Raw genomic sequence first — 17,074 nt, 5'->3', positions numbered from 1 at the left:
GACATTGGGGCATAGTTGCTCTCTGGCGGAATTCGCGGATATGTGGCGTCTCCGAAATCTTTATCGCACATTTTACACGAAACTTTTGCTAGAGTTACTTTAAAAACAACAAAACAAATTATTTTTTACTTTAAAAGATAAACTGCACGTCAAATGGCGGCAAAGAAAACTTTTTTCACGCATGTCACGCATCAGTAGTTTTTTTTTATTCAGAGACAAACTAGAGTGGGGGTCGATTGCCATATCGTTCGATACCAACTAACAAGCGAGATTTGTCAAATTTGTATGCAATTGACATTTCATTTCGAATAAAACGTCAACTCGACTGATATTAGAATAGAGGTCAAATCAAATTTCTTTGTTTTTCAGAGATGTTCGAAATTTGAATAAAATAATATTATCGAAATCGATGTTATTATTTAGCAATAATAATATTTACAGATAAAAAATTTGCTGTAACAAAACAGTTTATCTTAATGTTGGCCATTATTTACGGATTTTGAAGGCATCATAGAGGGTTTATGATATGTGTGTAGATAAACAGATATAGGATATAGGTACGAACTATTTTAGGAACAATCGTGATTTCTTAGGTGTGTCCAAAATGGAACCGTTAAGGTAATTCTTATCAAATTGGTAAAAAAAAATTGTACAATGACTCAAAAACTTGTCTAGGAGAAATATCATATCATGTGAGAATTCCAGTGTACTCCCATTTGTCCACAGCCCACGTGATTGCCGCCATATATGAGGCAGGAAAATATGGGAATGATTCATCTGTGCCCGGCAGGGAAAAATGGGAAATGAGAATACACTGTTTTTCCTTTTTCCATGACTATAGAAACCTTAGATTCTCGCTCTAGAGTCAGTCTTCGCTGACTTTGCACCGACATGACCAGAACAAAGTTAGGGAGTGCCATTATAACCGTCGTATTTTCATATAAACATGACATTACTGATGATATTGCTACATTTTGTCAAATGCCATACAAACTTAGCTTGGTCCGACACTGTATGGGGCATTTTCTATGAAAAGGGACCTTATTGTCGATGACGCTTACGCCGCACAGCGTCGCGCGGCATTGTATTTATATCGGAGCATCGTTTATAATGGCGTAAGCGCCATAGACAATAAGGTCCCTTTTTATAGAAAATACCACAAATTTGATTTGCTATTGTTTGTTACAGATGTGGTTAACCGTGCTAATCGTCGTATTAGCATTATGCCTGTTCCTGTACCTGGATACGGTTAAACCAAAAAACTTCCCACCTGGCCCAAAATGGATCCCGATCTTCGGCAGCGCCCTAGAAATATACCGGATCCGCCAAAAAACAGGATATCTTTACAAAGTCTTCAAGCAGATATCTGAAATGTACTGCAAAGACAGTCCTCTACTCGGACTTAAAATAGGCGTGGATAGAATCATAATGGTCAACGGATTAGATGCTCACAAGGAAATGATGTTTAACGAAGATTGCGACGGAAGACCTAACACTATCTTCTACACGACAAGAACCTGGGGCTTGAGAAGAGGCGTTCTTCTATCTGACGGAGAACTCTGGAAGGAACAGAGGAGATTCCTCTTGAAACATTTGAAAGAGTATGGCTTTGGACGGAAAGGGATGGCAGATATAGCCAGCTTTGAAGCAGTGCATATGGTTAAGGATGTTCGAGCGCTTATTAAAAGTAATAAAGAAGGAGGGGTTATACACATGCATAACTTCTTTAACGTGTACATTTTGAACACTCTCTGGTCTATGCTCGCTGGATTGAGATACGAACCGACTGATCCACAGATGATAGTCCTACAGAAGCTATTATCTGACCTTTTTAGCACCATTGACATGGTAGGGACAGTTTTCAGTCATTTCCCCATTCTTAGCGTCTTTGCTCCTTCCATGTCTGGTTATAAAAGCTTTGTGAAAACTCACGAGAGGATTTGGAAGTTTTTGAGAGAGGAGCTGGAAAGGCATAAGCAGGATTTTGATCCAGAGAAGCCGGATAAGGATTTTATGGATGTTTATATCAGAGTGCTGAGGTCTAAGGAGGTTCCAAACACGTATTCCGAAGGTTAGTACTTTCATAATATGTAGAAACACCACTTGTGTTGTGTAAACTTAGATTGCATTTTAGTGGCGATTGAAGTTTTGGATCGACGTAGGTGACGTAGGTTCTTATTCCAGTTTGACAAAGTCTGCTACTAACTTAAAGGATTTGCCACACTGGATGCGTTCTGCGGGCAGCGGTCAGGTCAAACTTCAACTTTAAAGGTTGCTGTCAATGTTGTTCGTACATAATGCAGGTTTGACCTGACCGCAGAAGGCATCCAGTGTGGCAAATCCTTTATGGTTACATTCGTATTGTGACTGCAGGGGCGTTACCGTTACATGGTTGCTGGTGCAATGCTGCATCCACATCCGCAGTCAGCGATAAATGACTGTACTTTTCTTTCTACAGGGAACTAATACTCATCGAGAAAATTTCACCAAACCCAAACACAAGTAGGTTGCAATTTGCAAGTCACGTCATAATTTCATAGAAGTTTGACGTTTAAAATAATACCTGCACTGCGTGTGCTGTCAAAATCTCTGCAGACTTTTCTTGGTTTAACTCTAAAAGCTTGTAATAAAGACTCCAGTGTACGGTACTAGGTTACTGAATCGATTTATGTAAGTTAAACGTCCAAAATACTGGACATAACCCTACATTTATGTGTTTTTTCTTAACTAGAATCATTGCTACTGTCCGCGCGCGAATTCCGTGCACGGCTGAGGAATGTTAGGAATGTTGAGAGTCATGACAGAGTGGTGTCATTTTGTACGTACGGGCGCGGCGCACACCCCCCCACTTCCTCGACCTTCGAATGCACGGAATTGGCGCGCGGACAGTACTATTGAGCGCCGAGGCAGTTTGAACTCACGATCTTTCGTGTTTTCTGTAATTCAAGTCTGACGTTTTCAGGTCAACTGGTTGCCATTTGCATGGACATGTTCATGGCCGGCACGGAGACGACCAGCAAGAGCATGAGCTTCGGCTTTAGCTACATGGTGCGAGACGTGGAGGTGCAGAGGAAGGCTCAGGAGGAAATTGACCGCGTCGTCGGCACCTGCCGACCGCCGCATCTGGACGACAGGCCTAAGTATGCCATGCCAGTTCGCCGCTATACTTATTCAACCTCGTCTCTGCAACACTCATTTGATGACAAAAACACCCGTATTCCGAATTAAATAAAAGCGACATTTCCATCAAATAATTGTTTCAGATATGAGGTTGAGTAAGTATAGCGACGATTTATTCATTTACTTTACGGCGGTTCATTATATCGGGCATTTTCTATGAAAAGGGACCTTATTGTCGATGGCGCTTACGCCGCACAGCGTTGCGCGGCATTGTATTTATATCGGAGCATCGTTAATAATGGCGTAAGCACCATCGACAATAAGGTCCCTTTTTATAGAAAATACCACTTATGGTCATAATTTTCTAAGAGACGTTGATATTCGTAGACGTGGAAAAAATATATGTAGTTCTTGATTATATTATCTTTTAATTTATAAGCTTCCGTTACACGAATTATGACACTTCGCTCGATACAATTAATTGCTACCGAGTGAAACACAAAATTGTAAAACAGGTACAAGTACAAATCAAATCTATATGAATGCTATTAAATATTTATCATTCAAAATCATCAACATGAGGAAATAACTCAAATTTAGCATTTAATTACTTTGCCAATATTGAGAATAAAATAAACTATCTCATTCGTTTTTGACTACTTAAAGTAGGTACTTAATAAAGAGAGCTTTTACGAGCTGCTATGGTAGAAATTATTTTCCAAACATTTAGTGTAGCGTGGTGCCATCTATGTTCCTATTCCTAACGTGGATAAGAACGCACACCAGACTTCGGAGAGTCGCGTGTACTGCTCTGTTTGCAAAACATTCAGTAGATGGCGTTGTTATTAATTTTACGTTGTATTTAACCGACGAGCAAAGATAGATATAACTCCGTAATAGATGGATACAGTCTAAGGAAAAAACGTGCCTCGAAAATCACGAAAATTTGATTCTCGATCAGAGGGCGCCACTAGTTTTGGCCTAGTCTCGTATAGAGGGCGTTGACGGTTTTGTTTGTTATTTATAATTTTAACGCATATCAATGGAAGAACATGGGTCAGAATCATATAAAAATAATTAGTGCAAATAAAAAAAATCATTTATCCATATTTAAATACATTTTAACGTATTTTTATAAATCTTCATTTTTAGTTTTAAAGTATGTCGATAGATGGCAGTGAATTTACAGCGGTTACAAAATTTACTATGACCATAGAGTAACTTATACTAGAGCGGTACTGTCATAGTAAATTTTGTAACCCCAGTAAATTCACTGCCATCTGTCGACACACTTTAAAACTAAAAATAAAGATTTATAAAAATACGATAAAATGTATTTAAATATGAATAAATGTTTTTTTTTATTTGCATTAATTATTTTTATAATTTTGACCATGTTCTGTCACTGATATGCGTTAAAATTGTTAAATAACAAACGAAACCGTCAACGCCATCTATACGACAGTTGGCCAAAACTAGTAGCGCCCTCTGAACGAGAATCAAATTTTCTTGATTTTCGAGGCACGTTTTTTCCTTAGACTGTATCCATCTATTACGGAGTTATATCTATCTTTGCTATGACAGTACCGCTCTATCTAATTATATCCTCATTGCCGACGAGTAATTGATAAAGACTGCTAATCAATGAAGTAATATTAAATGAAGTTTTTTCTTATAGTTGCGTTAACAGTGTCCTTAAATGGGTGTATCGTATAGTTAACGCTATCTCTACTGAGCTCGTTCACTTAACTGTACTAACAATGGCATTCTGTTAAACAAAAGCCATTATTTCTTTTGCGTGAGCGCGTGGCCTTTTTGTGCCTGAGGCTCACACAATGGCCACGCGCTCAGGCACAAAGGCCACGCGCTCACACAAAAGAAATGATGGCTTTTGTTTAACAGAATGCCATTGTTAGTACAGGTAAGTGAACGAGCTCAGTAGAGATAGCGTTAACTATAACAGTTTTGAATGATTCACGGTTAGTTTCACTATCTAGGTTTACATTTCGGAGCTCGAAAACAATGCAAAAGGTTAATCATGGTCCATATTCCGGTCTATATAAATCTAGTATTATTATTGTATGTAAAAATATAATTTTCAGTGCATTCAATCGTCATTATATAATTGCAGCAAGAGTTCCTTATTTTTATAGTTCACTTTTAAGGTTCATTAGATATTATACAGTTACCACCGCACATAAACGATAATTAGGGTATTTGACAACATTAAAAATATATAACGAATTGCTGTCATCCTGAAAGATAATAAACTAATAAAGTATATTTCACTATATTTGAATGTAAATTATTTTTAGTTTTTGGAATATAAACGAAAGAAAATTTAATATTTTTTTCATTTCTCATGCTCTGAAAGAGGGTCATTGTTGTTCTAAAAGGTGCGCAGAAAATGATACGTGTCTGCACTAGAGCATTTTACGTTCGAAGTACGACTTTTTTAATTTTTTTACGATACGCAATTGAAATTTGAGTTTAAATGGATTTGTAATCAATTTTTCATTTTGATATTTGACTCTCCATTCCATAAATAACGATACTTTTGTCTGAATTGTTAATTTAAAGTACCCTCAAGAAATACTATAAAAATGTATACTTAGTCATGTTTTAAAAAAAATACATGCATTTTACTTTCCTCGTATTCGAAATGAAAAGTAGAGTGTTTAACTCGGGTGAAAGGCATCATTTCTGCCTCGGACTATTGGCGCTCTCACTGCATTCGAGCGCCAAAATACCTCGGCAGAAATGAGTGCCTTTCATCCCTTGGTTAACAATCTACTATTGAAATTTCATCAGGGACGTGAACGCTCTGTGATTGGTCAACGCTCGGATGAGGTCACACGCGCGTAAACATTCTTGATTGCCTTGAGTGTTTTAACCGTTTTATTTGTATTCAGTTAATTTTAGTTATTGTTCCACAGTTTTCTGATATATTCCGATTTATCCGTATATCTAGTAGCACAATATTCATAAGAATCTCAAAATGGAGCCGAAATATGTGAAAGCTGATAGCGGCAACCTACCAGACAGACGCATCAATGGTTGCACTTTACTTTAAAGATAATCCGGATTACTATGCTGCGGAACTTAGAAATGTAAAAACAGCTATGAGTATACGTAGAAATTGTTTATTTACGAACATTTCGATTTCGATGATGCGAATACGACGACGATATATATATAGAATACGATGACGAGAATAGTATCTCCATACTGCACTTTAGTTTGAAAGAAAAAGTATGCTACTAACTACCTACTAATGCTGAAAGAGCTATGTTATGAGGTTATGTAGTAATACATTAAATACCTAGATCTTGTTTCGTTAAATACAACAAAGTCCGCTGCTTTAACTACCATATTTATTTACAGTTAAATATTACTTACATCGAAGTGGTCTTCACACATAAAAACATTTGTATGCGCTAAAATGCTCTTTGGGTCTCTTCGCGCTAGTTTTAACCACATTTTTCTTTTTTTGGGATTCGTTGGAACGGAAACAAACAATTTATCTGGATTTTTTATAGTCGTACTTGAACATTGCGGCACTATACACCATTTATATACCATTTTACAGTGAAATAATCAATTCAATGCACATAAACCATAAGATTTACTAAGGTCATTGACTGAGTTTACTCGCGTGTGACGTCACACGTGTCACGTGATTAGCCCCTTTGCAAAAACAGCGTTTAAGGCGCGTTCAAAATAAATAAACTTTAACATTGATTTTTTATATTTAATTCAGGAAATTTCACGGAAATATCAATGTAGTGTAATTATTAAGTCATAAACAATCAATTAAAACCATATTCAAAAATTAGTCAAATAGCCTATTTACCTACTTAAAAATATATGTAGTTCTTGACTATATTATCTTTAATAACATAGCTTCCTATATACGAATTATGACACTTCGCTCGATACAATTAATTCCAAAAGTAACCTCTAACTTTTAATCAAACTTTACTCGGTTATTTATTATGTGATACTATAAACAAAAAAGGAGAAAAATCAATCTTAAATTAAATAGTAATTTCATAGCTTTCGAATTTCGATATTGTAAGGTAACGTTTTTAAAATAAATAAAAATCGACAAAATTCGATCAAAATTTACATTTACGCATGATCTTTCCCGTTCTTTCTTGCGAAATGTGACAGTGACAGCGGCAAACCGATGGAACGGCTTTAATAGTAATATACAATTTACTTGAATGCTTCATCGTACATAACGTAATATCCTCCAAAGGCCACGGTCCTGCCCATAGGTAGTACTAATTTAAAATAACTACAACGTAATTTAAACCGTTTTTTAATTGGGAACAGAGTTGCGTTCCATTTGATTTTAAAGAGCACGCCATTTTGCTCGGTCCTGCGCAGATTCACGCCAGCTTTCATTGACGCCGAGCTGACGGAGATATAGCTCCACTCTCGTCTAAATTAAGATATTTGTTACAGCATGCCGTACTGCGAAGCAATAGTTTACGAGAGTGTACGCCATTTCATGGGTCGCACGTTCAGCGTGCCTCACCGTACGCTGCGAGACACCGTACTCGCCGGCTACAACATACCTGGGGTAAGCTCAGCACACGTATTGTGATAGCCTGGCGAAGAGCTTATAGTGTAAGCCGTTCGAATTAAAAAACCGCAAATCGATGTACAGACTACAGGATAGCCGTTTGGCACACGCAGACTAGAGGCTCAATGATCCTATGAAGTAAGGTCTAGCTGGGGTAAGCTGTTAGGTATACGAAGCGATAGTTGAGAGCGTACTAATCCACTAACTGTCGCCTTTTGTAACGGGGTTCATTAGCGATTTAGCCTCAATTGCGGTAGTTAATATGATATTGGGCATTTTCTATGAAAAGGGATTGTCGATGGCGCTTCCCAGGTAGCAAAATGACGTAATAATGCCGTCATTAGACGTCGCTGACGGCATTATTACGTCATTATGACGTCGCTGACGTCATTTGACGTCATTTTGCTACCTGGGTTACGCCGCACAGCGTCGCGCGGCATTGTATTTATATCGGAGCATCGTTTATAATGGCGTAAGCGCCATCGACAATAAAGTCCCTTTTTATAAAAAATACCACATATGATTTTACTGACTTATTTATGACGTTAGCCCAATGAATAATCCAAGTTTGTGACCTCGATTGCCGAACGCAATTTTGTCAAAAATCGAAAAAACCGCGAATTTCGTTTTTTTGTTTGATCGATTATGACCCTTAAGGACTGGTTTTTGGTAGTAGCTTCTCAAGACGTTTTTAAAGTAGACTAAATTTCGTACAATACGAGACTAGAAAATTCACTGTAGATCTAATAGTTTCCTAGATAAAGCCTTTTAAAATTTATAATTTTGTCGAACTTGATTTCGTAGGCTAAGTGAAGTGAGTATGCACTTTTGTCTCAGGCGATGCCGCTTGGCACGATTGTTCCTAAGGTTAAACAAAGCTGATTTGGCCCAGTATCCACGAGATCGTACCGTGCCTACCTCCAAAAAATGTGGCGGGAATGGGTCGGCTCCAATGGGTCGGGTCGGCATGGGTCTTAGCAAAGTCTTAGTAACTAAATAGGGCAAGTTGTATATAATTTACGAATTCAAGTTCGAAACAAATATCAATGTTTAAAGGCTCTCGGAAACTATTAAATCTACAGAGACAATTCTAGTATTTTTTACGTACAAATATTAGTTCCTGAGTTATGGATGTTTCCTATGTTTAAAAGTATTGACGTCGTCCTCTTTCATCTTAAAAGCCTCAAATTATACTCACATTCATTTTTCCAGGATACAATGGTAGTCGGCAACTTTACGAACATACTAATGGACGAATCTCTTTTCCCCGACCCAAACTCCTTCAACCCTGACCGTTTCATCTCCAACGGGAAAATCAACGTTCCCGAACAGTATTTCCCGTTTGGCCTATCGAAACACCGTTGCATGGGAGAGGTGCTGGCCAAGTGCGAGATCTTCGTGCTGACGGCGACGCTGCTGCAGAACTACACTTTTCATCCGATAGAGGGCGAGATGCCGTCGTTGGAGCATATAGATGGCGCCACTCCTGCCGCTGCTCCTTATAATGCGAGAGCGATTCCTAGGTCACACGTGGTGGAGAAGTGGAGTAAGGAAGCATAATTCATAGATACTATACGGCAGTTTTACAAAGCAAAAGAAAAAAATCTCTAAACTGCCCATGTTTGTAAATATCTGTTTTTTTTATTGGAATTTTTCGAAGCCTAATATAGAAGCTTCGTAACCACCACTTGTGTTGCGACCCACAGAACATAAATACTGCTGTACATAATATTGTCTTCGGTTACCGCGATAGTTACTCATGAAATAAAACTATGAAAACGGATTGTGACGGAGTGACACCCGTTGACCACGAACGCTGTAAAGAGTTCGAAACGTCGGGATGTATTATAAATTCAATATACGCGATATAATCCGTTTTCATAGTTTTATTTCATAAATACTGCTATTATAGCAGTTAATAATACCTTAAGGGTAAACGGAAGGAACCTAAAGAACCCTGCATTCCTGAGGTTTAATGAAGCAAAAATATTATAATTGGTTCTAATAATTATGGACGAATACTGTTACTGTTATTTTAGATTTATTTAGTACCAGTAGTATCGTACTTAAAATAATTAAGTACATTGAGATAATATTTTTAATTTAGTGATCTAAAGAATTCTATTAAAATAAATGCTTTTAATAAACTTGGCTCTTTTTTGTATCCTTATAAATTGTAGAATTTAATTTTTAACACCCACGTTTATTTTTGTGGAATGCAATTTAAATAATTAATTAATTGGTAAGTTCATAGGGCGTCCGCTAGCTGGCGTAGTTGTGGCTTGTGGCTGGCGGAGCGAGTAAGCGGGTTTACGAAAATACGATTTCACCTATAACCCAAGTAAAAAAAATCCATAATTCGTGTAGTTTTGAAAATTGGTATAGATATCTATAGATATACCTTGTTGTGTCAAGATAAACATACTAAGTCCTCGAGGGTGGGGGGGTGCTGAAGGTGTGTGTGGGGGGGGGGGGGGGTGTTAAAGGTACCTTGTTTTTCATATTTATGGTCATATCTCTAATATCAGTACGAATAGCATTATAATTACTTCGGACAAAAGTTTTAACAAAATTTCCTATAAGTTTGCTTTTTTTTATGGTTTACCCATGGTTCAAAAGTTAGGGGAACTAGAGGGGACCCCCCCCCCTCGAGGACTTTTAGATAATATAAATAGATATATATATATAATCAAACAAAATTGTTTATAAATGCACAGATTTATTAAAAAGCATAATGAAACACCAATAAATTAAGTATCAACTAAGTAATGTTGTGGCTTACTTCCATCAAAACTGTTAAAACTATGCCTATTTAATTGTAGGTCACAAATACTAAAGAGAACATAAAATTAATTTTTTCTTATAAATGCCTCTCCTTTATTCCCTAGTATGTTAACAGTGGATCAAAAAAAAAATTTTTTTTTTACATGTGAACGAGAAGCTATGTCCGTTTTTTAGTTCCTTACCCAAAGGGGTAAAACGGGACCCTATTAATAAGACTCCTCTGTCCGTCTGTCTGTCACCAGCTGTATCCTATGAACCGTGATAGCTAATAGACAGACAGACAGTTGAAATTTACACAGATGATGTATTTCTGTTGCTGCTATAACAAAAAATACTAAAAAGTACGGAACTCGGTGGGCGAGTCCGAATCGCACTTTTTTTGCGGTTTTTGTTATTCAAAATGGTTTGAATATTTAAATCGAAATTGTTTGACACTTCCATAACCCCCCGTAAGTCTAAAAAAACATTTTTAGTACAAGAAAGGATAAAGGAGGGACTAAAAACATATAACATAAAAAAAACCGGCCAAGTGCGAGTCGGACTCGCGCACGAAGGGTTCCGTACCATTACGCAAAAACGGTATAAGATCACGTATGTTATATGGGAGCCCCCCCTTAAATAATTTAATCTGTTTTAATCTGTTTTTAGTATTTGTTGTTATTAAAGCGGCAACAGAATTACCCAGGTAGCAAAATGACGTCAGCGACGTCATAATTACGGCATTATTACGTCATAATGACGTCGCTGACGTCATAATGACGTATAAATGCTACTGGGGTTACATCAACTGTGAAAATTTCAAGTGTCTAGCTGTCACGGTTCATGAGATACAGCCTGGTGACAGACAGACGGACAGACGGACAGCGGTCTTAGTAATAGGGTGCCGTTTTTACCCTTTGGGTACGGAACTCTAAAAAACGTCTGGGCCTGCAGCTTTAAAATTGTAATAACATTGTGGAATGCCATTTTGTGTGTTTAGCACTTTAAAGAAATCTGGCATCCTACTAAAGTACAAAATTTGTTTAATCATTTTGTTATTCATGAAACTGGTACTATCACCGAAGTACAGTCGTAATCAGATATATCGGGGAGGCCGAGGTGCTCAAAAATATCTGAACAAGCACTCTAACGCCTTGACAATAGAGGCGTGTTCAGATATTTGTGAGCACCTCGGCCGCTCCGATATATATGATGGCGACTGTACATTAGGCTTTGTAAGTATAGACATCATAATAACAAGCTTATATTTTATCAAATTAAATATAGATAGATGTTACGCGGTCACAACGATGATTATTTTCAAATAATTCAAAATATTTTTTTAACGTCCTAAAAAATTGAGGCTTACGAGGAAAATTACTCCTTTTATTGATTTCATGTTTAGTAATAATAATAAGAGTATGTTTGTTCGTTTAATGGACTGAAAATAATACTTTAACAATACATCTTTAATTCATCTCTTTTTTTTATAAATTCAATATACGCGATATAATCCGTTTTCATAGTTTTATTTCATGAATACATCTTTCTTAAGGGGCCCACTGACTATCAGTCCGCCGGACGATATCGGCCTGTCAGAACAAAAATTTGACAGTTCCGAACAACTGACAGGCCAAAAACGTCCGGCGGACTGATAGTCAGTGGGCCCCTTTAGTCACTTACATAATAACTATTTATATTCCATAATGCCTATAAGAACTTTGGTTTATTGACAGACGAATAACAATTCAATTCTCATAATCTTAAAACATCACCTGTCTAATATAAATATTTTACAATAATTAACAACACTTACAAAAATTAAGTACTATACGTTAATGTAAGAACGTTAGTCACGAATAATTTCGTACATCGACCCGCCTGTTGCTATCTCTATCGCACGCGTAGTTATAACTACATGGCTATCCCGCTTGCTGAGTGGCATTGACCGCTAAAAACATGGGCGGGACAGCGATATAATTACGCGCGTGCGATATACAGGGTGATTCATGCGACGTGAGCACAGTAACTGTTAATTACTTACGCTTATGCTTACGTAAGACGCTGCGTAAGTACCCTCGTACTTACGCAGCGTCTTACGTAAGCGAATTATTGTACGTAAGGGCCTTGTAATATAATTATTTTCCCCGTGTAACGGCTACACATACGAACATTTGTATGTTTAATTCGCGTTACACTTTAGAACAAATAAACAGTATGCGAATGAACACCTTCATATATAAAGCCTGCTCCATTTATTTCAAGAGATTTTTACAAATTTAAACCATAAAAAAAATTTGGCGATAAAAAACAATTACAATAAGGTATTTGACTACTAGTCAAATCAGTCTCTTTTTTCGAAATGTCAAAACGATATTGTTACTATGGAATTTATATGAAACACTAGCATGTGACGTCACAATCAAATTACCTTCTTTATAGTTTTATACGGATTTTAAAATAGAAAATGTATCTAAAAATAACTACTGCCTACGTTTCTCTATTAATCGTCTGGTGCATGCATGGTGTAAAATAAATAATGTACTTAAACAGTTTTAGTGAATGGCCCAAAAAACATATTAATCTTTGTAAAAATCTCTCAATTTAAAAACTTTTTATTCATTTTTAAACTTTGTGCTTTCTTAAATCTAGTTTCAGCACCAATTGACTCCAATTTTCATACCTACATCTAATAATATTCACACTGTATTCAACAGTAGTTATTTAGTTTAAACTAAAATAATATAACTCACTAATAAAAGTAATAACAAATAAACTCGTCCTGCCCACCATACCCAGTGTAGTCCATTTAAATTTAAACGCAATTATTTAGAAACTAGGGTTGATTTTCCTTTGTTTCACGTTTTAATTAGAAAGTGGAGGACCCGCGCCACATCGCCTGGTCATACAAACTTATATTATTTGAAAGTATTTTGACACAATTTGTATATATCAACCACAGCAGTGCCCCTATGTTTGGTTTTTTGTCTAATTTTTAATTATTATAGCATTTATAAATTTTTATGAAATCTGTTTTTCGCTCCTAATTTTTGCTATAAACAAAAAATCCACAAAAAAAACGTGTTGGGCCTAGCTATTATTATACATCAAATCATAATCATGGGTAAATTATGTACAAATATTTTCCATAATGTCAATATCCAGAGAGGAAAATGGGGACTAGGTTTGTATGGAGAAGCGGCCGTTCCCTTTCCCCTTAATAAAAAAAAACGATTTTTCAGTATAATCTCAACCTATCCAGGCTTTTTATACTTAACTTGCTAAAAATGGAATATGTCCTTTAAAAATCACATTGGGGCAGGATAAAAATGAGATTCGCTTTGGTGACGTATTTTGTTCTTACTTAATATCTAATATACGAAATACAAAATGAGATAAATCTACAAAATATTCTTTATCGGAATTCACTTTCTGTTAAGGCGATTAACACACTCAATCAATACCGTCTGTGGCGTGCGAAGTGGCATACTTAACAACATATTATTATCATGTTAGAGGCGGGTTAAAAACTATTTTTACAGTACATATGGTGCTACTTTCTCGCACTAGTGCGTAAAGTGCACTTTTTGTGCATATGTCGAAAGTTCAAAAGACCATATGTACTGTAAAACTTTGTTCGATACACGTGCGAATAGGTAATTCGCAACTCGTGTCGATTTAAAACACTCCCTGCGGTCGTTTTAATTTATCGCCACTCGTTTCGAATTTCCTCTTTTCCGCACTTGTATCGAAAATAACTATAATATGAGTGTAGGTTATGCAACTTTCCTGTGGACATTCTAAAATAAACGAATGTTAAAGCCTAATTTTTATAATTTATCCTTATAGGCATGTTAATAGTTATTTGTCTCATATATCAAGAAAATGACCAAGGCCTTCAGTGCCGATGGCTGGAATCGAACCAGCGTCCTCCGCTATCGCGGCAGGTGCCTGAGCCATTCGGCCACGGCGGCATAGGTCGAATTTTTCCAAGTATGTATAATATATGCAAAAAAAAAACAAGTATTTAAGCGAGTCTATACAATATAAGTATTTTCTGAAAATAAATTAATTTGTTCTAATACTTCTAATAAATATTATCGGACAAAACACAAGACGACCAAGCCCCACAGCCCACAGTAAGCTCACAACCCAGGTTTTTTTTTAATGATGATGAATAGGCAGGCGTTTGACCACGATCCCACCTGATGGTAAGTGATGATGCTGTCTACGGTAGAGCACGCTTACCTATGAGATACCTATCAACTCTTGCCTTGAAGAGCCCTAGATTGTACCAAGTCGGGCAGGGCGTTCCACTCCTTGGCAGTTCGCATAAGAAATGTGGAAGCAAAACGCTTCGTGCGTATTTTTGGAGTTCCTACCATGAGCATTTATACGTCATCATGACGTCAGTGACGTCACTTTGCTACCTGGGAATAGGCTTTTGTTGTGGGTATTAGACGACGGTATATGTAACATATATGTTTGCAAAAGGTTTACAATAGATAAATACTTAAATACATTTAAAAAAACCTTTATAACTTAGCAACAAATGTCTTTGATGAACACAAAGATAAATGTCTCCACCAGGTTTTGAACCCAAGAACAATATTTTGTATTATTTCTAAAACGAAATTGTTATTTGAGCGTTTTCTAAAATAAATATTGTAAACATGATTCTAACAGATCCTGGTATTTATTGAGTTCTTAGAACTCAGAATCACTAGCATATTCAATCCTGATGCTTTAATTACTTACTGATTATGCAAATTTGCATTGTCTTTTTAGGGTTCCGTACCTCAAAAGGAAAAAACGGAACCCTTATAGGATCACTCGTGCGTGTCTGTCTGTCTGTCCGTCTGTCACAGCCTATTTTCTCCGAAACTACTGGACCAATTAAGTTAAAATTTGGTACACCTATGTAAGTTTGTGACCCAAAGATGGACATGTAACGTAAACAAATTAACGGGGGCCACTTTTGGGGGTAAATGAGAAAATTAAAAAACAAAGTTTTTCAAACTATATCGTGTTACATATCAAATGAAAGAGTTGATTGTGAGAATCTCAAATATATTTTCTTTATAATTTTAAGATAAACAGTTTAGAAGTTATTCAAGAAAATATGCAAGAAATGACCATTATCTCCGAAACTACTGGGTCTAAAATTTTGAAAAAAATACACAAAATAGATCTTTATCCATAGATCACAGGAAAACCTATTAGAAAAGTGCAGTCAAGCGTGAGTCGGGCTTAATTACTTAGTTTTTGATCCGACCCCTACGGGTTTTTTAAGACATTTCACTCACGTTTCACATCATAAAAATACATTGTTTAAATTATGTAATGTACGGAACCCTTGGAACGCGAGTCCGACTCGCACTTGGCCAGTTTCCTTTTAATGGTATGATGAAGAATGCTGTCGATTCTGAGTAGAATGACCCCAAGAATGTCAAGATTCGAAAGAATCAGGTATTCAATATTTATTTTAGAAAACGCCTATTTATGATACAAGTATAGACAATAAGCAAACTTTATTAATAATAAAGTTTGCTTATTGTCCATACCAAATAAATTAATATATAAATTATCATCGATACGATTTTAATCGACAATCTTTTCACATGCACTGTACAGACCCATATTAATAATAGCTTTAAAAGCATATTAAGTGTAAATTTATGTTAATAACAAGCGAACTATAACGATTTTTGACAGCATAGAAAACCATACATTTTTATATTTAATTTGTCCTAAAAATCTTAAGAAACAACATCCAGAAATGTATCTAAGTAAACCGTCAACAATATTTTAATATTAGCATTTCATAATGTCTGCCGCATTTCAATGTCTGCCGCATGCACCCTGAAAGGTGGGCCAAAATGGTTACCGAGTGGGACCCACGGAACACCATAGATGGTGCTGGCCGGGGTGCAGGCAGGCCGAAAAGGAGATGGCGGGACGACTTAGACGCATTTTATCCGGATTGGCGGGACACTACAAACGACAGGGTCGAGTGGAGGAAACGAGGGGAGGCCTTTGCCCAGCAGTGGGACACTAAATTAGGCTAGTAAAAAAAAAAAAAAAGCATTTCATAAATGCATGTAAGTACATTAGAATCTAGGTTAAGGAATGTAAGTAGGTAAATAATAATATTATAGGTATTCAACACCAAAACACTACCAGCCATTAAAAAAAGTTGTCCCAAAATGTCCATTCCATTACGTCACGGTTTAGTGTGAACAAATTTTTCATTTCTATATTCGTGACGTAGTATTTCATACAAAATTTTGGGACACTTTTATCATCAGGATTGAATATGCTAGTTATTCTGAGTAGAAAGAACCCAACAGAATTTTAATACATGTATTTGACTTAAAGATACATTTAAGTATATTGTTTTTAAGGCTACATAAATAACATGCCCATCGATATATTATAATAAAAATAAAACCAAAATATAAAAAGTTTTCCAAAAATGGACGGTATTTAAAAAAAATGCACTAAAATGCAAGCAAAAATAAGTTTGCGCTGTTTTACAAGTATAACTACTGGCTTAATTTGGACATTTCATTTATGTAGCATGTAAATGTAATTCCATTT

General features: G+C 36.3%; 1 protein-coding gene across 1 annotated transcript; it reads left to right on the top strand.

Annotated features, from left to right (window-relative positions):
* The first annotated feature begins 1,184 nt into the window (after positions 1-1,184).
* LOC134754683 (probable cytochrome P450 303a1) lies at positions 1,185-9,271 on the top strand. Its single transcript, XM_063691020.1, has 4 exons — positions 1,185-2,071; positions 2,963-3,140; positions 7,591-7,708; positions 8,924-9,271. Exons 1-4 carry the CDS (start codon positions 1,189-1,191, stop codon positions 9,269-9,271), a joined length of 1,527 nt encoding a protein of 508 aa, XP_063547090.1. The 5' UTR covers positions 1,185-1,188.
* Positions 9,272-17,074: the final 7,803 nt, after the last annotated feature.

Source organism: Cydia strobilella, chromosome Z, assembly GCF_947568885.1.
Source record: "Cydia strobilella chromosome Z, ilCydStro3.1, whole genome shotgun sequence".
NCBI classification, from domain to species: Eukaryota; Metazoa; Arthropoda; class Insecta; order Lepidoptera; family Tortricidae; genus Cydia; species Cydia strobilella.
This window is presented reverse-complemented; position numbering and strand designations above follow the sequence as displayed.